The following is a 24,097-nucleotide window of genomic DNA, read 5'->3' as shown; positions in this document are numbered from 1 at the left end:
GGAAGGACATTATTGCCAGAGGGAGTGCAGAGAAGGTTCACCAGACTGATTCCTGGGATGTCAGGACTGTCTTATGAAGAAAGACTCGATAGACTTGGTTTATACTCTCTAGAATTTAGGAGATTGAGGGGATCTTATAGAAACTTACAAAATTCTTAAGGGGTTGGACAGGCTAGATGCAGGAAGATTGTTCCCGATGTTGGGGAAGTCCAGGACAAAGGGTCACAGCTTAAGGATAAGGGGGAAATCCTTTAAAACCGAGATGAGAAAAACTTTTTTCACACAGAGAGTGGTGAATCTCTGGAACTCTCTGCCTCAGAGGGTAGTTGAGGCCAGTTCATTGGCTATATTTAAGAGGGAGTTAGATGTTGCCCTTGTGGCTAAGGGGTTCAGAGGGTATGGAGAGAAGGCAGGTACGGGATACTGAGTTGGATGATCAGCCATGATCATATTGAATGGTGGTGCAGGCTCGAAGGGCCGAATGGCCTACTCCTGCACCTAATTTCTATGTTTCTATGTTTCTATGTTAAATGCATCAACAATGAAAAGCAAGAGAACTTGAAGACAAAGCACCATTTATGTGACACTAACAGTGCAGTTTATAAAGCTATCCTAGAAAATGCAGCAATTGCCAATCACAGTTTCTTTGCTCCTCTCCAATGGTTCATCAATTTGCATTATTTATAATACAGTGTCCTATTCAAAGGTTATTATTTTCCCAATAACCTCGATCAATGACAATATAGGTCTGATACTAGCTAAACCCTTAGCACTCATTTCCTTTCAACCTCGACCAATCGAAGTTAAATATTTGATTGGATCTCCTTCTAGTTATTTGTACATTTTCCTCCTGGAAATGCTCTTGCATTTATATCCTCAGAGTCATGGCAAAACGCAGCACAGAAACAGGTCCTTCGACCCACACTGTTCATGTTGACCTTCCTGCCCATCTATATACTGTACTACTGCCATTTGCTCACTATATCCTCCAATGCATTGTCTATTTAAATGTCCATCTAAATGTCTCTTAAATATAGAACATAGAATTATTTCTGATTTCACTAACAGATCAGGCAGCAAGTTCCAGATATCAACAACTGTCCGCATAAATAAATGTCTTCTCAGATCCCCTTTCAAACTCCTTTTCTCTGTCAAACTAATGCCCTATCGTATTTGATACCCTTACCATGAGAAATAAAATTGACTACCCTAATATCATCACTCATCTTATAAATCTTTATCAGCCGCTTTGGCTCCAAGAAAAAAAAAATACTGCCTACCCAATATCTCCTCATCGTTAAAATCACCCGATCTATGAAGGAAGGAATGTGTTACTTTCAGGCAATATAGACTTGAACCCTACAGTCTCTCTGTTAATCAACATTCCTACATGCACTACCATTTACTATATATTTCCTGTATCTCTTTCCCAAAATGTATCACCTTACACTTGTCAGAATTAAATTCCATCTGCCAATTTTTTAATGAAGTTTCCACCTGATGTATATCCTGCTGTAGTCTAGCCAACCCTCCTCCCTCCTCCACAACACCACTAATTGGTGTGCCATTTCTAAACCTACTGATCATACCACCTACATTCACATCCAAATTGCTATTACATATCATAAACAGCAACGGCCCTTGGCTTGATATACAGTATGCTGTATATTACTAGTCATGGGCTTCCCTTCAGAAAAACATCCTTGAGCCACTCTCCTCTGCCTTCTATCACCAAGTGAATCGTGGATCCAGTTGGCTAGCTCGCCTTGGATCCCATGTGCCTTAACTTTCTGGAGTAGCCTTCCAGTTCGGACCTTCTCAAATGCCTTGCTGAAGTACGTACAGCCAGCATCTATTGCCTGCCTTCATTAATCTCCTGTGTTACCTCAAAAAACTCATTGAAGTAGTGAGGCAGGATTTCTCCATCACAAAGTCTTACTGCCTATTCCTAATCAATTCCTTAATGTCCAGTTCCTAAGAATTTTCTCCAATAATTTCCCAAACAATTATATTAAACTCACCAGCCTATAATTACCTTGCTATCCCTGCTGCCGTTCTCATATTAAGGTACAGCATTAACTATCCTCCAGTCATCCGGAATCTCACCCTGTGTCTACAAAGGTGCAAAAACCTTGAACAGAGCCTCAGCAATCTCCTGCTTTGCCCCTCACAGCTTCCTGGGATAGCATCTGGCCCCACATAAGTTGGATTTGAACTCTGTGTAGGATCGGATGGCCAAACATGCACTCATGCCAGGCAGAGTGGTGTGAATGGTAAGGCAAAGCCCTGTGTGACTGGCAATAGCATCAATGGAGAGGACCAAGCTTCTTGCCCTTGGGTTGCTTACTAGCTTAGTGTAGGGAATATGAATATTATGTGATTCTGATGGTGGGATCACGGTTGGCCACATGGGAAAGAAAGAAACGGTGCAATACTCTATGGAAGAGACATAAGGATGACATTTCTTATTCTGCATTCCTGATTAGGGACTTTGCTCATTGAAACCACATCTGCAGAGAGTGAGCAGATAAATATTTCACTTTTAAAGTTTAAGATGAAGAAGACTATAACTGAAACTGCCGGAAGATATTTCCCTTAAAGGTATCGAACAATGTAACTGTTTAGGAGGGACTTATGGAGGGCAATGGCTTTGTGGTTACGATACTAGACTAATAGCCAGAGTTCTGGACCATTGATACAGAATCAAGTTTGAATCCCATAAAAAATGTTGAGTAATTTAATTTCAAGTTTGTAAATAACTCTGGAAGTTTTTAAAAATAGTTCCAGTAACAGTAGCCATGAAACCAATGGATGGTCATTAAGAAAAAAGGTGTATGCCTCACAAATGTCCTGTTGTGACCAGCAAATGAGATGGGGGTAAGTTGGTGTGCTGCAGGTACACCTTCAAAAGGTCTTTCTTAAGTGCCATACAAAGGTTTATTGTAGGTGACTGGAGCACACTTTCTTGAGGATGAAATATTGGCATAGAATAAAGATTGTTAAAGGATACAGAATAGTGAGCACAAAAATAACAGTAGGCAATTAGGAAAAACAAATGTGATGTTAGCTTTAATTGCAGGAGGATTTGCGTATTAGAGTAGAGTTGCCTTGTTCCAATATTGGAGTGTTCTGGTATATCACTTTCTAAGATATGTTTTAGTTTCTCTATGTAAGGAAGAGTATCTTTGCAATTGGGGAAGTGTCACAAATGTCCACCAGATTGATTCCTTGGATGGCACATGTGTCTCTCTCCCTCTCTCCCTTCCTGTTTACCATCTACACCTTGGACTTCAGATATAACTCCACCTCCTGCCACCTGCAGAAGTTTTCAGATGACTCTGCAATTGTGGGCTGCATCAGTGAGGGGAGGGAAGCTGAATACTTAGGTGTAGTCAACGACTTTGGTGAGCGGTGTGGGCTGAATCACCTACAGCTCAACACAGACAAGACTAAGGAGTTGGTGGTGAACTTTAGGAGGAGAAGAAACACCCCTGTCCCGTCTCCATCAATGGTGTGGATGTGCAGTTTACCAGGGAGTACAAATACCTGGGAGTGTGAGACCCTGTACAAGAAGGGACTAAGCCGTCTGTACTTTTTGAGAAGGTTCCACTCCTTCAATATCTGCAGTGAGATGCTGCAGATGTTCTACCAATCGGTGGTAGCCAGTGCCATCTTCTCCGCTGTCGGGGAAGCAGGTTGAAGGCTGCGGACATAAATAGGATCAACAAACTCATCAGGAAGGCTGGCTCTGTCCTGGGGGTGGAGTTGGATTCTTGGGAGGTGGTCTTGGAGGGAGGATACTCCACAAACTGCAGAGCATCCTGGACAATACAGCTCACCCCCTCCATGACAAACTGGTCAACCTGAGGAGTGCCTTCAGACTGGTTCCACCAAGATGCAGGGCAGAACGCAACAGGAGATCCTTCTTGCATGTGGCTATCCAACTCCTCACCCTCTGTCGTGGGGTAGACTGAGACTGACCTCCCTCCACCCCCCCCCACCCCCCTCCTCCCCTCCAACTCCTCAATCTTTGAGCATCCCTAGAGCCTTACCACTCGTCACTTTATTTTCATGTTTCATGTATATTGTTTATTTATGACTCTTGGCAAATTAATTTCCCTCCTGGGATAAATAAAGTTCTATTGCCTCGTATCGTATCGTGTCAGATTGGGGCTCTAAAGTTTAGAAGAATGAAAGGTGATCTCATTGCAATATAAAGATTCTTATAGAGCTTGACAGGGTAGATACAGGTCTGATGCTTCCACTGTCTGGAGTGTGTAGAATCAGGGGACAGGTTCAAAACAAGAAGTGACCTGTATTTGCCAACTAGGGAAGAAAATTCTTCAACTGGAAGTTATTGAATCTTAGGAATTCTCTACTCACAATGGCTGCCAAGTATATGAGTGGCAGATCAATAGATTTTAGGATATTAAGGACATCAAGAGGCATGGGGTAGTGCATCAAAGTGATGCTGAGGAAGCAATGATCTTATAGAATGACAGAGCAGGCACCTGTGGGCAAACGAGAGGCCACTGTTCCACCTGTCTAATCAGAAATGATGAAAAGAAGAGGTGATGTGCATTTCAGGTTGTAACAGAATGATGTACCATCAAGACACCGTAAAGTGCTTTTGTCTGAATAAGAAGCAGGAAAATAATTACATTTGTATTCCATATTATCCTGCAGCTCCTTCAGTGTACAAGTTCCATTTGCCTGCAAACAGTCAGATGTGGAGTTATGAGTATTTCTCACCATTAGGTTGACAGCCTGAAAAATCTTCGGTAAATTTCTTTGTATTTTTATTCTGAAGAACGAGCTTTCTATTTTCAGGGAAGATCTCCTTCTCAACAGCAAGGTAGAAGCCATTGGTCTCGGTGAAAGCAATTGCTGACGTCAAGCATAGATCATTCAAAGACATATTTCTGGAAGGTAAAGAAAACAAATTTAAAAAAAAGTCAGAGCCACTTTCTCTTCTCCCCTCAACTTCTATCTCATATATTTCCAGCCTTCTCCACAAAGTATGGCTATCTGCGATTGAGTAAAAAATAATGCATTTCACTCAAGCATCTGGAGACCGTCTCCAGACAATAACAGGCATGGTCTATGAACAGATGTCTCCGAGTTTCTTTCTCTCCCGGGGTGAGAATTTTAGCCTCTATTATGCTCCTTTCTCCAATGATGTGACTGACCAAAACCAAATCCTTCAGAAATAAGCCCCTTTATCATGTTATCATCGGCCTACATAATTTATACTCTGGAATTAAGCCAGTACAATGAAGAAGCCAGAGATGTCTGATTTTATATGTTCAACAACATTTGGCTTTGTTTATTTCCTTTACTACAATAAAGATTTTCCATCATACTTCATGCTATAGAAAGAGAGCAAACAGTTGAAGCTTTCAGAGGTGAACAAAGGCATGATCAATATAGTTGGCTCTGAAAATGCTTTCCTGGGATGGGATGGACAAAACAAGGTGAAGAGCTTTTGGAGTTCTTGTTGAAGGCAGGGTTAAGATGTTTGCCATAGAGTGGGAAGTGCACTGTAGCTCAGATTCATGGCACTATGGAGATCATAAGGTTATAAGAAATAAGAGTAGAATTAAGCCATTTGGCCCATCAAGTCTACTCTGCCATTTACTCATGGCTGATCTATCTCTCCCTCCTAACCACATTATCCTGCCTTCTCCCCATAACCTCCAACACCTGTACCAATCAAGAATTAGAGAATAAGAGATGGTGACATGGGTCTGTTTTGAAGGTAAAGCTAGGGAAAGCTTTGTAACTGAGAACAATGAATCATAACTTGGCCTGGCTAAAGAGAAGGAACTAGTCTGGATGAGTGAGGATGAAGAGGATGGTTGAATGAGAAATGACTCAAGACCAGGATCAAGTGTGGGTAAAATGCACACTGAAATCTTTGAAATAATTTAGAGTTCAGCTGGAGAGGAGTTCTGGAGGAATACACTCAAGAGCTCCAGGCATGGAGGAACAAAAGAACAGTAGCAGAGGGATAAAATAGAGTGAAGAACGACAATGCTCCACAAATAAAAATATATTATCTTGGTGGTACTTTAAAAAGCTTAGTTCATGGTCAAATGGGACATAAAGGTTGCATATGACCAGTACACAGGAAGAATAGAGTCGGAGTAATTGATAGGGAAAGCTAACGTGAGAACCATTAGCTTTAACATCAATTAACTGGTTTAAGTTTTGGCTCATGCAAGATGGCATGAAGACAATGAGCTTAGGAGGAATATATTGAAGATGTGCAGGCATGCTCTTCAACATTGTGGTAATGGAATTGCATTGTCTTGAAAGATCCTGTGTCCAACAATTATGCCACGGTTGTGGTCAATTCATTACACTTCTTAGTGTGTGAATGAAATAACATTTATATCACATGGTAAAAGTGAAATGGTAACACGTTTAAAGAAACAGGATGTGGTGGAAATGAGCGGATTGGATTGTGTAGAGAAAGACGCTAGATCATCCAAATTGGTGAATCTATGCATCTCCATTATGTTTACCTATATTCCTCGAAGCACAATAAGATACATCATTATTACACTAATTAGGTCCCACATAGGAGATTAGTGGGAAAAATTGAGCTGCCAGAGGAGTTGAGTATAGGAGCAAAGAGGTCCTTCTGCAGTTGTATAGGGGTGTAGTGAGACCACACCTGGAGTATTGTGTACAATTTTGGTCCGTTAATTTGGGGAAGGACATTCTTGCTATTGAGGGAGTGCAGCGTAGGTTTACAAGGATATCCATGCAACCTTTTGCTGAGTATTATCCAACCAACACAACATGATGATGTACCAACAAAATTGGTGGCTTTATGGCCATGAGTGAACAATCTTTGTTCAATTAGATGCTTATGTGCATATTGGAATGCGGAATTGTCTTGATAACTCAGCTGTTTCCTGGAGTAGGATCTTAATTGCACAGGCACTGCTGTTGGCACCCTAAGGACATTAATCTTTTCCTCCTGCATTCTTTTCAGTTGTAATTCATTTCAGCAATTCACAAACCGACTTTAACAGAACATCTGAGCCCCATCACCTTTAATATCAAAAAGAACACGAGAAGCAATGTCATGAGAACTTGACATCTCCAGGACTCAGTGTCTGTGGTGGACACAACCTAGTCCATCATGAGCACAGCCCCCTCCACCATCAAAAACACCTACACCAGGTGCTGCCTCAAGAAAGTGGCATCTATCAATAAATATCCCAGCATCTGGATCATTCCTTCCTCTTGTTGTTACTGTTAGGCAAGAGGTATGGAAGCCCGACGTTCTATACCACGTTCAGGAACAGCTACTTTCCTACAATGATCAATCTCCTGAACAAACTTGCGCAAACCTCATCCTACCTTGGCAACAGAACACCATGGACCACCTCTTGCACTACCATGGACTTGTTTTCTAATTACATTTTGCATTGTTTGTTTCTTTATTGCAGTCTTTTTTCTTACTACTGTCTTGTAGTATTTATGTGTAATTTGTGTATTTGTGTTGCCCATGTGCCTGCGATGCTGCCTAATCCTCATACCTGTGCCCCATCAAACATTGCATATGACAATAAACTTGACCTTTTACAATATATATGTTATGCTGCTTTGCACACACACATGTTGTCATCATCTTGAAATTATCCTACTACTAACACTGATCATCAATGCAGGGAATACAGCAATCCAAAGCAAAGGACCAACACCATTTTGTTAGGGTATTTTAGGTCAGGCATAAATGTAACCTTGGTAACATCACTAGAAATCACATAGAAAAGAAGTGTTTGCATTTCAATGTGAGATTTATTTAATGACAATACAATAGAGATGTTTTGGTAACATTTTTTTCTAATTTTGATCGTAGATCAACCAAATTTTCTGATATTAACTTCTAAAGGCCAACGGTATCTTTAATCATTATGTAAAATAAACATCTGAGGTTATCTTTGACCAGAGAAAATGCAGTTCTTCTTATCTTAATGAGCAAGGTAGGGGATTGCAAACAGATATAGGAGTAGCAGAGTCAGGTTAATAGGCACAGGGACTGGAGATAAAGGAATGAGCATAATGATGTTACACAAAGCATGATAATTACATTGCCGTACAGTTCACTGCTTGAAAATAGCTCACTCCCAAACTAAATATAGATGAAAATGTTAATTTACAATGTACAGTAATACCAACTCTGCATTTGAACCAATGATATGTGGATAAAATAAACATCTTGTCATGTAAAATAGACTTTTGCATAATTGAACTGTGTTCCTAGAGGCAGGCAATATTTTCAGGGAAAACAAATTGTGAATCCCCACATGGATAACATTATTGAAAGGATTCCTTTGCTATTATTGTATAAATCCAGATACCCCATACATGAAAATATATTTCTCCAGACTTAACAAATCTATTCAAATGCCTTCAAGCTTCTCCTGTAACAAACAGTATTTTCCTGCAATCAAAGTACACCCTTTTAGCATCATAGGACCCTTTCTGATTTACAGAAAGCTTTAATTACTGTGAGACTATAATAGTCAGCAAAGCATTTTGTACTAAAAGATGTACTATAGAATCTGTTTTTACATTCCAGGCATAAGATTATTTTGACAGCAACTCCTGCTGCTGGGAATGCCCCCAGCATGTCTCCGTGACAACTGTATACTGCACGCAATTGACTTAAAATAGGATATGCCTAATGTTAGCATTTAATGTCTTTTGTTTTCTCCAATTTTTTTTCAGATTTTTTTTTCCCTGTGGAGAATGACTCTCATTCCCACATTCAAAATATTTCCCTGAGGAAAATGCCAGATGTTAGAACGCCTGACACCACCAATATTCAAGGAGCTGCTTGAATGGATGAGAGAGGTTATTTACCTCACATTTTCTCTCTATTCTTTCCGTTGTGTGGCAAGCTTTCAATCTTTATTTGTTATAACCTCCAGTCAGCACGACTGAAAGCAAAAAAAAAAAATTGCCCTCCAGATGGAAAGCAGTTTATTTAAAAATTGCTTTTGTGCTCTGAAAATGCTGCTGCCTCCTAATGCAGGGTCTTTACCCAACAGCACCAAAGCTAACACGTTTTGCTGAAAGGCCCTAGTCCACAAATTTAACTCAGCTACTCTCTGAACAAATACTGTTTCATCTGCTCTTTCCAATATTTGAACCTTGATTCCACCATTCTCCTGTTAGAGGGTGGAAGAGGGTTAGAATTGAGTGGCCCATTTGCAAATTTCAAACCAGATTATTTTGTCCAGTTGGGTGCCCCACACTCATTCTTGTATATAATAGGAGTGAATACACAAGATAGACACAAAAAGCTGGAGTAACTCAGCGGGTCAGACAGCATCTCTGGTGAAAAGAAATAGGTGATTTCGGGTTGAGACCCTTCTTCAGACTCGAATGTATATTGTATTCAGACTCCAATCCGGAGAAGGGTCTCGACACAAAATCACCTATTTCTTTTCTCCAGAGATGCTGTCTGACCCGCTGAGTTACTCCAGCTTTATATGTCTATCTTCGGTTTAAACCAGCACCTGCAGTTCCTTCATTTACAGGAGCGAATACACAATTGGAGGAGACCACTAGACACTTTACTGGCCAAATTCAGGTGGTCACAGTTTTTCTATTCAAAATGTTTACATTCTTTCTATGTGTGATTTGGGCTATGACTATCTTTGATTGTCCAAATTTTCTCAAAACTAATGTAATACATTTAATTTTAGCAGAATTTTAAAATACCTTTGAAATGAAATTTCAGACGCAGAACACATCCACTGGACATTATGAATTTGCATTATCGTGGGAATTAAATTTCTGCATCCTTATTCATTAACAACTAATGTTTTCACCATTGCTCAGCTCATCATGTCCAGCCTTTGAAGATATGCTTTCTTCCTCTGCACATCTATTGTTTTTTAAAGCTGACCCGTGTTGACATTAGAATACAGCAGCAGATGGGGGTCTTCAAATTATTGACATCATATCATTTACACTACTCCCTGTTATCTGGTGCCACCATAAATCCTGAGCAATGCTATTTATTATATATTATAAAATAATTACAAGAGTTGTAAAAGAGATGGGGGATCATAAACGGAAGTGTTAAATGGCACCCTCTTGTGGGGTAAGAAATGATAACCCACAGCACCAACATTCAAAGACTTCAAAGCTTTTAACAGGGATCAGTTATTTTTATTTAGTTTAGTTTAGGTTAGAGATACAGCGCAGAGACCCGTGCCAACCAGTGAACTAGCAATATCCTACACACTAGGGACAATTTATAACATTTACTGAAGCCAATTAACCTACAAACCAAATAAGGTGTAGGCCATTTAGAACTGAGATGAGGAAAAACTTTTTCACACAGAGAGTTGTGAATTTGTGGAATTATCGGCCTCACAAGGTAGTGGAGGAAAATTCCCTGTATGCATTCAAAAGAGAGTTAGATAGAGCTCTTAGGGCTAGTGGAATCAAGGAGTATGGGGAGAAGCAGGAACGGGGTACAGATTGTGGATGATCAGCCATGATCACATTGAATGGCGATGCTGCCTCGAAGGGCCAAAAGGCCTACTCCTGCACCTATTATCTATGTATCTATGTCTTCTGGAGTGTGCGCGGTAACAGAAGCACCGGGGAAAAACCACGCGGTCGCAGGGAGAATGTAGAGACAACACCCGTAGTCAGGATTGAACCTAGGTCTTTAGCGCTGTTAGGCAGCAACTCTACCACTGCACCACCCCTTATAATTTATTCATTTTTGATGAATGATTGTACTTTCCTTCTATCAGATTTATTTTTTAAACTAATTGCCTTTTTATATTTCCAATTTCATTTCTAACATCTTGTTTTTTTTACCGTGTGCCCCAACACTAAACACACACTATATGCTTGTTGGATGAGTGGGAAGAGGGGAAGAACAATTTCCAGGTCCCTGCCAATGGTGCTGAATAACCGGCAGCTGAGAAACACTGAACAGTAATTAAGGTTTACTCACCCTTCAATTTCGCCCCATCATGAAGTCTCGCAGCAGCATTTTAAAAGAAGTGTTGCAAAGAAATCCTGTTCAGTACACAACATTATCATCCCACTCTATTCAATTATAAATATGAGGAATGTTATATTTTTCAGACCCTTAAAACAAATGGTTGTGAACTATAGGACTGATTTTTCAAAGTTGATGCCACTTTCAGTATTGTGCTGGGAGTTTTGTCCCTTCACATGCTGAGGATGATTATCACTCTTCAGTGTTCAGGGCCAGCCTTAATTACACATTTATGGTATCCTGCTGATAAATCATACAAGTCTAGGATAGCATATCTAGGTTTGCTACAGTCAGGAAATTATTCATTGACCATGTGGAGAATTGTTTCAAGTGGCTTCAAATCCATGTGTTGACAAAATGATGATGAAGACCAAGAAAAAAATCTGGGAAAACATTGGAGATGTTTAAAAGAAAGAGTTTTTTTTAAAAGTGTAGACAATAAACATAAGCAGTAGGAAAAATGTGGATGCTAAAGATAGAAAATTCACCTGAGTATAGACGCTATGGTTGGTAGATCTGCTAATTATCTTGCTTCATGTGACTACACATAAACCATGAATTTTGATAGCTATGTTATCAACTACAAAATTCATTCATATTTGGAAACGAATGGAGTAATTAGGGACTACTAGCATGGTTTTGCCTGCTCTAGGTTATGACTTACAAGTTTGACTGAGTTTTTTGAGGAGGTCACAATGGTGACCCATGAGGGTAAGGCAGTGGCTGTTGTCTACATGGATTTTAGTAATGTATTTGATAAAGGCGTTGATCCAGAAGATTAAAGGGCCTGTCCCACTTGGGAGTCATTTGCGCGTCATTTACGCGACATCATTTACGCCGTGACGCGCACATGATGCACGCATGGTGCGCATTACGCGTGCATGATGCGTTGTGATGTAGGCAGTGACGCGCGGTCGCGCACGGCGCCCCAGGATTTTGTGGATGTACAACAGCTTCGTGCGCCATCTGCGTGACCTGCAAATGACACCCAAGTGGGACAGGCCCTTAAGATGCGTGGGATCCACAGTGACTTGGTGGTTTGAATTCAGAACTGGCTGACCCAGTGCATATTAACAGTGCAGTTCTGCAGGGATCAGTGGTGAGACCTCTGATGTTTGTGATACATAAATGAATTGAATGAAAATGTAGATGGGTCGGTTTGTAATTTTGCATTAAATCATTATAAAATCTGGTGGATCTGCAACAATGATGAAGACTATCGAAGGAGACAACATGATGTAGATCAAATACAAATATGGTTCCCCTTTCCCATCATAGATGAGGCCCTCACTCATGTCTCCTCAGGATCCCGCAGCTCTGCCCTTGCTCCTCCTCGCCGCAACAGAGACAGAGCCCCCCTTGTCCTTACCTTCCACTCCATCATGTCGCATACAACACATAATGCTCTGAAATTTCTGCCTCCTCCAATGGAATCCCACCACTAGCCACTTTTTTTTCCCATCTCCACTCCTTTCCGCCTTCTGCAGAGACCGTTCCCTCCGCAACGCCCTGGTTAACTCATCCCTTCCCAACCAAACCACCCCCTCACTTGCAACCGCAGAAGATGCAACACCTGTCGCTATGCCTCCTCCCTTGACTCTGTCCAGGGACCCTGACAGTCTTCATCTACTGTATCCGTTGTTCAAGATGTGGATTCTTATACTTTGGCGAGATCAAACGCAGACTGGGCGATCGTTTTGCGGAACACCTTCACTCAGCCTGAATGGACCAACCTGATCTCACGGTTGCTGGACACTTTAATTCTCCTTCCCATTCCAACACAAACCTTTCTGTCCTAGGTCTCCTCCATTGTCAGAGTGAGTCTAAACGTAAATTGAAGGAACAGCATCTCATATTACTTTTGGGCAGCTTACAGCCCAGTGGTATGAATATTGATTTCTCTCACTTCAGGTAGCCGCAGTATTCCCTCTCTCTCTATCCCTCCCCCACCCATCACACTAGCTTCTCATTTTCACCCTACAAACAGCTTACGATGTCCTGTTTCCTTTATCATCATTACTATTTTGTATATCTTTCATTCATTGTTCTTTATCTCTCCACATCACTGTCTATATCTTTCATTTCCCTTATCCCTAACCAGTTTGAAGAAGAGTCTCGACCCAAAACGTGGCCCATTTATTTTCTCCAGAGATGCTGCCTGTCCCGCTGAGTTACTCCAGCTTTTATTGTTTATCTATGGTTGGAGAAATGGCAGGTGAAGTTTTATCCTGGCAAGTGTGAGGTGTTGCACTTTTGGAGTAGAATGTACGAGGGAAGTATACAATTAATTTAGTTTAGTTTATTGTGGTTTAGAGACACAGTATGGAAACAGGGCCTTAGGCCAACCGAGTCCACGTGACCAGCGATCCCCGCTATCCAACACACTAAGGATAATTTACAATTTTACCAAGCCAATTAACCTACAAACCTGTAGGTCTTTGAAGTGTGGGAGGAAACCGGAGCACCTGGAGAAAATCCATGCAGGTCACTGGGGGAACATAAAAAGTCAAGCGTAGACTAGGCAACCATTTTGCCAAGCACTTGCGCTTAGTCTGCACAATTTTCCAGTTGCTAACCATTTTAACTCTGCTTTCCATTCCCATACTGACCTTTCTGTCCTGTGCCTCCCCCATTGCAAGAACGAGACCACATGCAAACTGGAACAACAGCACCCCATATTCCTTCCACTTGCATGACTTACAACCTAATGGTATGAACACTAAACTCTCCAATTTCCATAACTAACCTACTAACAACCCCCCCCCCCCCCCACTTTCTTTCCTGTGTCCCACTAGATTTTGAGCCATTTCTCCCCTTCCCCTCCCCCTGTGCCCTTCCACCAATATTCCTTCCCCGGGCTTCACTATTCACAACATTTCTATTCCTACACTTTCTGTCTCTCCATCTCTGGCCTTTGTCCGACTATCTGCCTATCGAAACCCTCCTCACCTGTATCAAGGCTTTGTCTTGCCCCCATTTCTCCCCCCTTCCAACACCATAACCTGTCTGAAGAAAGCTCCCGACCCAAAACATCACCTATCCACATTCTTCAGAGATGCTGCCTGGCCCGTCGAGTTACACCAGCAGTTTGTAATTTCCAGCTCTATTAATGTAAACCAACATCTGTAATTTCTTGTGTTTCCATTCTGACCTATATGTTAGTGGTTTACTGCACACTTACAATAAGACTCATTGTAAGCTTGGAGAGCAACAGGTCATCTTCTATCCGGGTATTATTTTTTTCTTTAACATTCAGTATTGAATTCGCTGATTGTTGATAACTTACTCTTTCCTTCCGTATCAGAACTAGATATGTCATTCATCTGTGACGTTGGCTGTTTTTGTCTCTCCATTAGTATAGCTTGGCCTGCTGGGCATGTTCCATAGCCCTGCTATCAGTAACACATAGCAGAGACAAAGAAGCATAATGCGCTTCTAAATGCCACTTTAATTCATTTGGTTTCACTCTATTTTTAAAGATTCCCTTTGTTCTACCCATCTCACTGCCACCTTCTCTACAATTGAAAATTAACTTGTTTATTTTCTCTTTCCCAGTTATGCTGAAGTGGCTCAACACCTGAAACCTTCACTCCATTTCTCTTTCAACTGGTACTGTCTGGCCTCTTACTTTCCCAAGTTTTCCTTTATATCTCAGTTTCACAGCGTCTTTATAATTACGTGTTTCCCCAAGGTCACAATCACAACCAATCACAATCAATCAATCTCAATCACAATAATACTTTATTAGCCAAGTATGTTTTGCAACATACGAGGAATTTCATTTGCCAAGTCAGTCATACAAATAAAAAGCAATGGAACACACAAAACATATTTTAACATAAATGTCCACCACAGTGACTCCTCCACATTCCTCACTGTGATGGAAGGCGAAAAAAAGTTCAAATCTCTTCCCTTTGCTCTCCCACGGTCGGGGGGCCTCAAGCCCTCCGTTGACGGGATGATCTTGACTCCTGTAGCCGGCGGCATTTTGGCCCTCCTCATCGAGGCAATCAGCTCCTGCATCGGGGGTGACAGATCCCCCGTGCTGGCGATCGGACCCCGCGTTGGGGCTGCTGAAGCCTCTACATCGCTGGAGCCTCCCGACTAGACTCTCCCGAGACTGCGAGCTCCCGATGTAAAGTCCGCAGGCCTCGGTTGGTTCGATCCCAGGCAAGGGATCAGCTCTGATGTTATGTCCATGGTGGGGCCTAAAGTCAGTCCGAGGAGGCCTCCAGCTTCATCGATGGTAGGCCGCAGAGCGACCAAAGAATACGATCCGGAAGATAATCGGATCTCCGGCAAGGTAAGAAACTGAAACAAAGTTTCCCCTTATCCCCACCCATGCCCCACATAAAACAAACCAGACAACATTTACACAAACCTTTAACACGCACTAAAAATTTTAAAAAAAGATGAAAAAACAGACTGTTGGACGGGCTGCCAATCGGCGGCACCCCTGGGGCTCTGATTTCTTTCCACATCCCATCATATCATAGAGTCATATAGAGCCATAAAGTGTGGAAACAGGTCTTTCGGCCCATCATGCCCACACCGGCCAACATGTCCCAGCTACACTAGTCCCACCTGTCTGTGTTTGGGCCACATCCCTCCAAACGTGTCCTATCCATGTCCATGTCTAACTGTTCCTTAAACGTTGCGATAGTACCTACCTCAACCACGTCCTCTGGCACTCGTTCCATATACCTATCACCCTTTGTGTGAAAAAGTTACCTCTCAGATTCCTATTAAATCTTTTTCCCTTCACCATAAACTTATGTCATCTGGTTCTCAATTCCCCTATTCTGGGTAAGAGACTTTGAGCGTCTGCTCGATCTATTCTTCTCATGATCCTCCTGCGCCCCAAGGAATAGAGTCACAGTCAGGGCCGGCCTTAGGAGGTGCGGGGCCCAATTGGGAAAACATTTCATAGAAATATAAATAAATAATTATAATTGAGTCACTTGTCATGAGTAACATGACAATTCGGGGGAGAGTTCCTTTCACAGCGTGTGGGGAGTCTAGCCAGGGGTAAAGTTAATAGGAGGGAATGAGCGTTGAGAAGGAGAGGGTCGGGTTCATGCCTGTAACACTCACTCACCGCTGCCGCATTGCTCCGGGCGCCACCGCATTGTGGCCGGGGAGGGAAGCAGCTCGCGTGGCTACGAGCGGCCTCCATCACCGGCCAGCGGAACCGACTGCCATCTCAGCGCCTACTGCCGGCCCGCTCTCCTCTGGCAGTGCTCTCCGTCTGACCAGTGAGGGGACCGGCTCAAGAGCAAAGATCATAGAGCGGAGTGGGTCAGCGCGTGGTGGATAACATCACAGCGGGCGGTGGAGCTTACTCCTGTGTGAACGTGAACAAGGGATCAGTTGAGGTTACTCGCACTGACATATGGAGTAAGCTCCACCGCCCGCTTGCCTGTTATCCATCGCCCGCTGACCCGCTCTTGAGCTGGATGATCCCTGGCCGACCCTCTCCTTCTCAGCCGCCCCTGCCCTCCCCGCAACTTTACCCCTGGACAGACTACCCACACGCTGTGAAAGGACCCCCCCCACCCCAGCAGCGCTGTCCTTTTTCAGCCGCTTCCCACTTGACAGCTGCTTCCCATCAGCTGCTAGCAATGAGGGATAGACTTGGCTATATCTCAATACAACAACATCGTTCTTGATGTTGCTGTACTGAGAGATAACAAAGTCTGTCCTTGGCTAACAACCTAACCTTCGGCCTCCAAGATGCAGGTACATTTTCAAGCAATGTTACAACATTTTGAGATTTAAAAATTCAAGTCTGCAATTTTATCTAACTCTGAAATTGAAGATAGACAAAAACTGGAGTAGCTCAGCAGGACAGGCAGCGCAGTGACTCTGGAGAGAAGACCCTTCTTCAGACTGAACTGAACTCACGTCGGTGAGAGTATTTGTGATTGTCTGAAGAAGGGTCTCGACCAGAACCGCAACCCTCTCCCCAGAGCCCCTGCCCGTCCCGCTGAGCCACCACAGACAGGGAGTTGAAGGTAGACACAGGGGGGTCCACCTTCAACTTCAGAGCCAAACAAAAAACACAGAGTGCTGGAGGAACTCAGCGGGCAAGGCAGCACCCGCGGAGGGAACATATCACTTATCAGGAGCCGCCACGGGCCAGGACTCTCCCAGCCCCCCACCCCCAACAGAAAGGAACTGCAGATGCTGGAAAATCAAAGGTAGACAAAAATGCTGGAGAAACTCAGCGGGTGTAAGGCAGCATCTATGGAGCGAAGGAAATAGCTGGGTCTGAAGAAGGGTTTCGACCCGAAACATTGCATATTTCCTTCGCTCCATAGATGCTGCCTCGCCCGCTAAGTTTCTCCAGCATTTTTGTATATCGCAAAACGTCAATGATTCCGGGAATGCCGAGAGAGCTAGAGAGAGAGGTGGGGAACGGGAGAGAGAGGTGGGGAACGGGGGAGAGAGAGAGAGAGCGCGCGAGAGAGAGGGAGGGAGAGAGCGAAAGACAGAGAGACACAACGTGGGTCGGTAGGTAAATTGAATGACTAACCTGCTGCAGACCAAGAAGAAGTACTCACTCATGATGGTGAGTTTTAAGAAATTCTCAATGTGTCATTAATGCATCAATCTACATTCCTCAGTAAAATGTAATTGTGTTTTGAAGAAGTGTTAATGACGCCACGTGAATTGTATTCAAAGGAAGGCAGCGTCATTAATACTTCTTCTAAAACACAATTACACATTTACTGAGAAATGCGTATCGATGCATTGATGACGCTTTGGATAACTACTTGTTAACAGAAGTGCTACAGTCGTTAACACATCGTTTGTGTCTGATAGCCGTACAGCACTTGTATTCCATGTATAAAACCATGTAAGTTTTGTAAAAAAATCCGTATGGCGAATGTTTTTAAAAAAAATCTTTATTTAATAAAGCAAATTTGTATTTTCATATGAAATACGGAAAATTAACGCGGGACCCCCCTTGGGCGCGGGGCCCAATTTGGAAAAATTGGTCCAATCAGCCTAGGGCCGGCCCTGGTCACAGTCTACTCAACCTTTCCCTATAGGTTAGACCTATGTGTCCTGGCAATATCCTCGTAAATCTTCTCTGTACCCTTTCCAGATGCCCTTAATTCTGAAGAAGGGTCTCGACCCGAAACGTCACCCATTCCTTCTCTCCAGAGATGCTGCTAGTCCCGCTGAGTTACTCCAGCATTTTGTGTCTATCTTCCATTAATTGTTAATTGAGTTGTCAACAACGACTTGCAGTTTGATGTTTTGGTGAATGGTAAACACCACAATGTAATAGGAAAAATGCAGGATGTAAATGAATTAATGCACCCGTAACTAATCAAGGATCGAAGATAAACACAAAAAGCTGGAGTAACTCAGTGGGACTGGCAGCATCTCTGGAGAGAAGCGGAAAGTCACCCATTCCTTCTCTCCAGAGATGCTGCCTGTCCCACTGAGTTACTCCAGCTTTTTGTGTTTATCTTCAGTTTAAACCAGCATCTGCAGTCCCACCCTACACTAATCAAGGATCAGTAGATCACGTTATTTGTAGGAGGAAAAGCAATAAAATGGGGCTTCACAGTTTGTAATTCTTTACCTTGGCACAACCACCATCTCAAATCGCTCAGTCATTTTCTTAGAAATTGTGTCCTTGGTCTGTTTTTGGACATTGGTCGCAAGCTCACTCCAGTTCTGACAAAACGGCACATCGTAAGTGTCATGAAGCCAGCTTAGTTCTGCAACACAAAATATTCAGTAAGACGCTAACTTGTTTCCTATGCCAATGCCCCTGGATAGTTAGCACTTGCATTACACTGTGCCATTTAAAGGGCAACATATTGGGTTAGAATTTCTTTCAAAAAAGTCCCAAATAATTGCTATAAAATGCCAAAAAAAAGAAAAAACTGTTTCCTGCCACGTCTGGAAGTCTGGTTGTAATTTTAACAGAACCTTTTTGCGAGTTCAGTGATTAGAAATTCAATGAATCGATTCAGTAACTCGGGGGCAAGCTATTATTATGTCTATATTTTTGATGAAAATTGCAAATCAATGTTCTTGATCTTTATTTTATGATAATTTAGAAATATCCAGAGTGTTCTGTCTTTTTTTTAAAGTTAAGAGACACTGAAAGACAGTAATGGAGATGTTCTGGGTTACAAATAGATAGCAGATGGCTAACAGTAATGATGAAGGGATCGGCATGGTGTGATTTGGGCATTTGGCAGGGTGATACAGCCATTGCTACATGGCAAGCGTTTGGTGGAGTAATGGAGAAGCTGAGGTTTCTCAGATCATCAAGACTACAAAAGGGCCTTGTTGAAACCTCACTTAGTGTTCCAGTCTCTTATCTAAGAAAATAATTATTTTCCATAGAGGAAGTGCAACAAAGCTTCACTAGACTGATTCCTGCGATGGAAACACTGTCAAATGAGAAGAGAATAGTTTGACTGGGTCTGCAGTCACTGGAGTTTTGAAAATTGAGAGGTGGTTCCACTGAAATGTATAAAATTCTGACAGGGGGAATGAGGATGTTTCCCCCGGCTGAGGCGTCTGGAACCAGGGGTCACAGTCTCTCTGCATGTGGTAAACATTCAGGACAGAAATAAAAATACATTTCTTCAACATTTTAGAGATCGATTCCTAATTTGCTGGCTTTATCTTGGTCTAAACGTTATTCCCTTATCATGTATCTATACATTGGAAATGGCTCAATTGGAATCAGGCTTTGTCTTTCTGATAGACACAAAAGCCTGGAGACCTTGAAGGGTCTCGACCTAAAATGCCCCCATTCCATCTCTCCAGAGATGCTGCCTGTCCAGCTTTTTGTGTCTATTTTTGGTTTAAACCAGCCCCTGCAGTTTGTCTTTCTGCTGACTGGTTAGCATGCAACTAAAGCTTTTCACTGTACCTCGGGACATGTAACAATAAACTAGTACATCATAATGGGATCTGTGGCAAAATAAGGAATATGCTGTTCAGACAGAGGATTAGTCATGGTCATATAAAACAGTGGAGCAGGCATGGAAGGCTGACATTGCTGCTTTTATTTCTCTAGGTTTCACTATAAAATAAAGGATGTGCTTGAATCTGAGGAATGCAAACAGTATCGGGCTGCAGTGGGAGTTAAGTGTGGAACAAAGTGCTGGCTTGTGGTTGCAAATGGAGGCTGGTGCTAAATTACAGAAGGATAGCAATTAGAAAACTGTAATATGATGGAGAGTCACTTCTGGAGGTGAAATTGTGGAGAAGCACCTTGAAAGGTTGTGTGCTGTGTTAAAGTTATATAACAGGCAGTTGCTATTTTTATTGTTAAATGCATGACACAAGGTGGGGGGTGGAATTGTGAGCATGAGAATAATTTTGCTGTGGGTCTGAGAAAATGTTCAAGTTTGGGGATCAGCATTCCTGGGCTATTTACTGGTTATTAGTGAAGTGGGCGAGTGCATCCAGGCTATTTTTAAAAGTGGGTTGGATGGTTGTAGGAAGAAAAACAATTATTGGCTCTGGAATTATTGGTGAGGATTCAGAAAATGATATTTGGGATTGATGAAAAGTCCTGGGATATAGCAGGCAACGGGTCAAATTTGAAAGTAGGACTTACACCAAGATCTGTCCTGGAGAGAATTAATGTGGGCTGATTGGAGTGAAGTAAAACGTGAACAGACATCATTTTCCCAGGATAAAGGGGATTATGTTTGTGCAGTACAGCATTGAAGGTGCACTGAAGCCACAGACCCGAGGCCAACCATCTGGAGGCACTAAGCCCAAGCTCACAGAAAGCAGGGTTGAATCCCTATGGTTATTTTCCCATCAGCCACAATAGCTTTGACTACAGACTTGCAGAATGATTGAAGAAGCAGCCTGTAGCTGTTTATAGTCTTTCTCTGATGTGCCTGCAGATCAAACATCAAAGTTATCCTGGAAATTCCCGGTGAAAACTTAGCACTCAAAATTAGCTATGATGAAAGGCATTGCATGAAAAAGTGGCTGAGGAAAGTGTTTGTGAAAATATGCATCATATAAAAGACAAGTTTTGATCCATTTTACAGATCGTAAATTCCATACAGTGGGCTGGTGCGGTTTGGTACAAAACAGTTTAAATAATCCTGCACAATATTTAAGAGTATCATTCAAATAATGAACAGAAATACATGTCAAGTATCCCTTGGCACTATTTTGTAGCAGAGCCGTTAAGTTATTCCATACCAGTATTTATTGCTCTCAATAGCATTAAAACGGATGAGCTCGCCATTATGCTGTCATATTGCTAACTACGCACAAATTGACTGCCATGTATTTTTTTTATCATAACAATGGCTATAATTCAAAAGTACTTCATTGGCAATAAAGCTCTTTGGGACGCATGACAGAGATGTAAAAGTATCTGTGGAAATAGCAGAAAGCACTCAACACATGTCAATACACAATACAAACAACATACAGTTTGTCTCGTAATACAAATGATGAATTTAATTACCATTCTTGAACACTTCTAGCTTCTTTTCCAAGTCACTCTTTTGGGCAGATTGATGTGGCTCCAGTTCTTCCAGGGGGAAGGTTTGCAGTTGCGCATCTAACTTGCTCTTTAAAAGTTGCAACTCTTTCTAACAAAAATGAAAAAAGATACACGATTCCACAGACAGTTCAATGACAGCGCACTCTATTCCAGAAGACAAAGAAAGTTACAAATTGCTGGTGCAACTCGTCAGGTCTGGCAACATCTTCAGAGAACATGGATAGGTCATATTTCAGGTCGCAACACTTCTTCAGACTGGTTTTCAATGTGGTGAGGGAGAGGGGGGGGGGGGGGGGGGGGGAGAAAGCTAGAAGACTGGAGGGGCAGGACAATGCCTGACAGGTAGTAGGTGGATACAGCTGAGGGGAGGGGGGGAGGGGGTTGAATAGGCTGAAGGTTGGACAAAGGTCAGAGATGAAAAGACAGAAGGTGGAAGACAAAAGTATTAAAGAGTTGCGAATGATGAAGCTGGAGGAAGGAATGTAGGTGGAAGGGAAAGGGAGGGAAGAAATAGATGAGAGCCCAGGTGGGGTACTGGACAGACGGGAGGGGAGGGGGAGGGGGGGGAATAAAGGGGTGGATTGAGGGAAGAAGGTGGGGAGATTTGTGCTTACCTAAATTTGGAGAATTCAGTGATTATACTGTTGGGCTGTAAGCTACCTAAGCAGAATACACGTTGGTGTTGCACTAGTTTGTGTGTGGCCTCACTCTGGCAATGGAGAAGGCTTAGGACTGAAAGGTCAGTGTGGGAATGGGAATGGGAATTAAAATGGAAATCCAGCAGGCCTTGGAGGACTGAGCACATGTGTTCAGTGAAGTGCTCGCCAAGTCTACTATTGGAATTGCTAATGTTTAGGAGGCCACATCGGAAAGACCAGAAACAGTAGATGAGGTTAGCTACTGCATCCTGCCCCTCCTCTCTTCTGGCTTTCTGTCCCCCTCCCACACAATCTGTCTGAAGAAGGGTCCCAACCCGAAATGTCACCTATCCAAGTTTTCCAAAGATGCTGCCTGAACCACCAAATTACTCCAGCAGTTTTTATCTTTCTTTGTAAACCAGCATCTACCAGAAACATTTTGTTCCTACACCACCTGGTGTTCACACCCAAGTTTATCATTATCCTATTAACTTAATTAAAAGAACATTTACCTCTGTAAAAAGGAAGTTAAAAGTTTCCATCTAGCAAGTAAGCATACGCCTCTGTGCATTGGGAAACCTATGCATCTGTCAGTGTTCGCAGCCCAGCCTAAGGCTAAAATTTATTCATGGTACTTGTCAAAAATGAACAAGAATTCAGCCTGAAGAAGGGTCTCGACCCGAAACGTCACCCATTCCTTCGCTCCATAGATGCTGCCTCACCTGCAGAATTTCTCCAGCTTTTATGTCTACCGTCGAATTTTCCAGCATCTACAGTTCTTTCTTAAATAATTTCTCCCTCTTCCTTAAAGGAACATCCTTTAATTCTGAGGCTATGAGCTCTCCCACTAGTGGAAACATCCTCTCCACATCCACTCTATCCAGGTATTTTAATATATGGTAAGTTTCAATGAGGTACCCCCTCATCCTTCTAAACTCCAGTGAGTAGAGGCCCAGTGCTGTCAAACACTCAAATGCCTCAAAAATGCTGGAGTAACTCAGCGGGACAGGCAGCATCTCTGGAGAGAAGAAATCGGTGACGTTTTGGGTCGAGACCATTCTTCAGACCAAGAGTCAGGGGAGACTAGAGATATGGAAGGGTAAGGTGTGAAAACGACAGATCAAAGCAGACGATGCTCAAGGAAGTGTAGTTCATTGTTGGCTGAGAGGAAGGTGACAACGAGACATACATTCAGTAAAATTAATCAGGAAGCAATGACAGGAGATTCAGGTAAGTTTCCCCAAATAGTCATTATTGGAGCAGTTCATATCGTCTATTTTGTTTTTAAAATAAATGATCAACCAAAAATTAGAAAAAAATTACGAAGGTGGCTTAAAATGAGAAAACATATTTGATGTATGTGCCTTTAAGTGAAGGAACCACAATCAGCACTGTGTTATAATGCTAATCAGGATCCGTCAGCAGTTATAGGAGCCACTGTCCTATGAGTACCAATGACTCAGGGCAACCAAATTGGTTAACCAAACTTAAAGAGGCTTCTGGAAAATGGCCACATCTTAATTGCTCCTGCTGCATCCTTAAAAGTTCGAAGGACCAGTGCAGGTTTTGAAGAAAACTTCCTTGTTCTTGCCTCCCCACACTTCCCTCGTCTCCCAGGATATCTTAACAGGTCATTCCGTGTGAATTTGCTTAGCTCATTTCTTCAAATTACTTGAGCTTTGTACTAAGCAGAAAATTAATTTGGGACGTGGGTGCAGTGATATTTAGATGAGCACTACATACTGAAATAATCATAAATATTTCAAAAGGATCCTATAAATACATTGAATATAAATTAAGAATAAAACTTTGCATTTATGCAACTATCAAGATGCAAGTAATTGCACCTTAATATTCTAAGGATTAGGCCCATGCAAGGGGTACAGTGAAAAT

General features: G+C 42.3%; 1 protein-coding gene across 3 annotated transcripts in view; it reads right to left on the bottom strand.

Moving 5' to 3' along the window:
- LOC129706453 (uncharacterized) overlaps positions 1-24,097 on the bottom strand; it is a 103,792-nt gene that overhangs the window by 59,085 nt on the left and 20,610 nt on the right. For all 3 annotated transcript variants that reach the window (XM_055650767.1, XM_055650765.1, XM_055650766.1), the window contains exons 10-12: positions 21,528-21,654; positions 18,648-18,786; positions 4,753-4,922 (exon numbers count right to left, since the gene is read on the bottom strand). In XM_055650767.1, the coding sequence (XP_055506742.1) occupies positions 4,753-4,922; positions 18,648-18,786; positions 21,528-21,654 (436 nt within the window). The remainder of the gene's footprint in view (positions 1-4,752; positions 4,923-18,647; positions 18,787-21,527; positions 21,655-24,097) is intronic.

The sequence above is a fragment of the Leucoraja erinacea genome, chromosome 19 (assembly GCF_028641065.1).
Source record: "Leucoraja erinacea ecotype New England chromosome 19, Leri_hhj_1, whole genome shotgun sequence".
Lineage (NCBI taxonomy): Eukaryota > Metazoa > Chordata > Chondrichthyes > Rajiformes > Rajidae > Leucoraja > Leucoraja erinaceus.
Note: the sequence above shows the minus strand (reverse complement) of the source record. Positions and strands in the feature narration are given on the sequence as shown.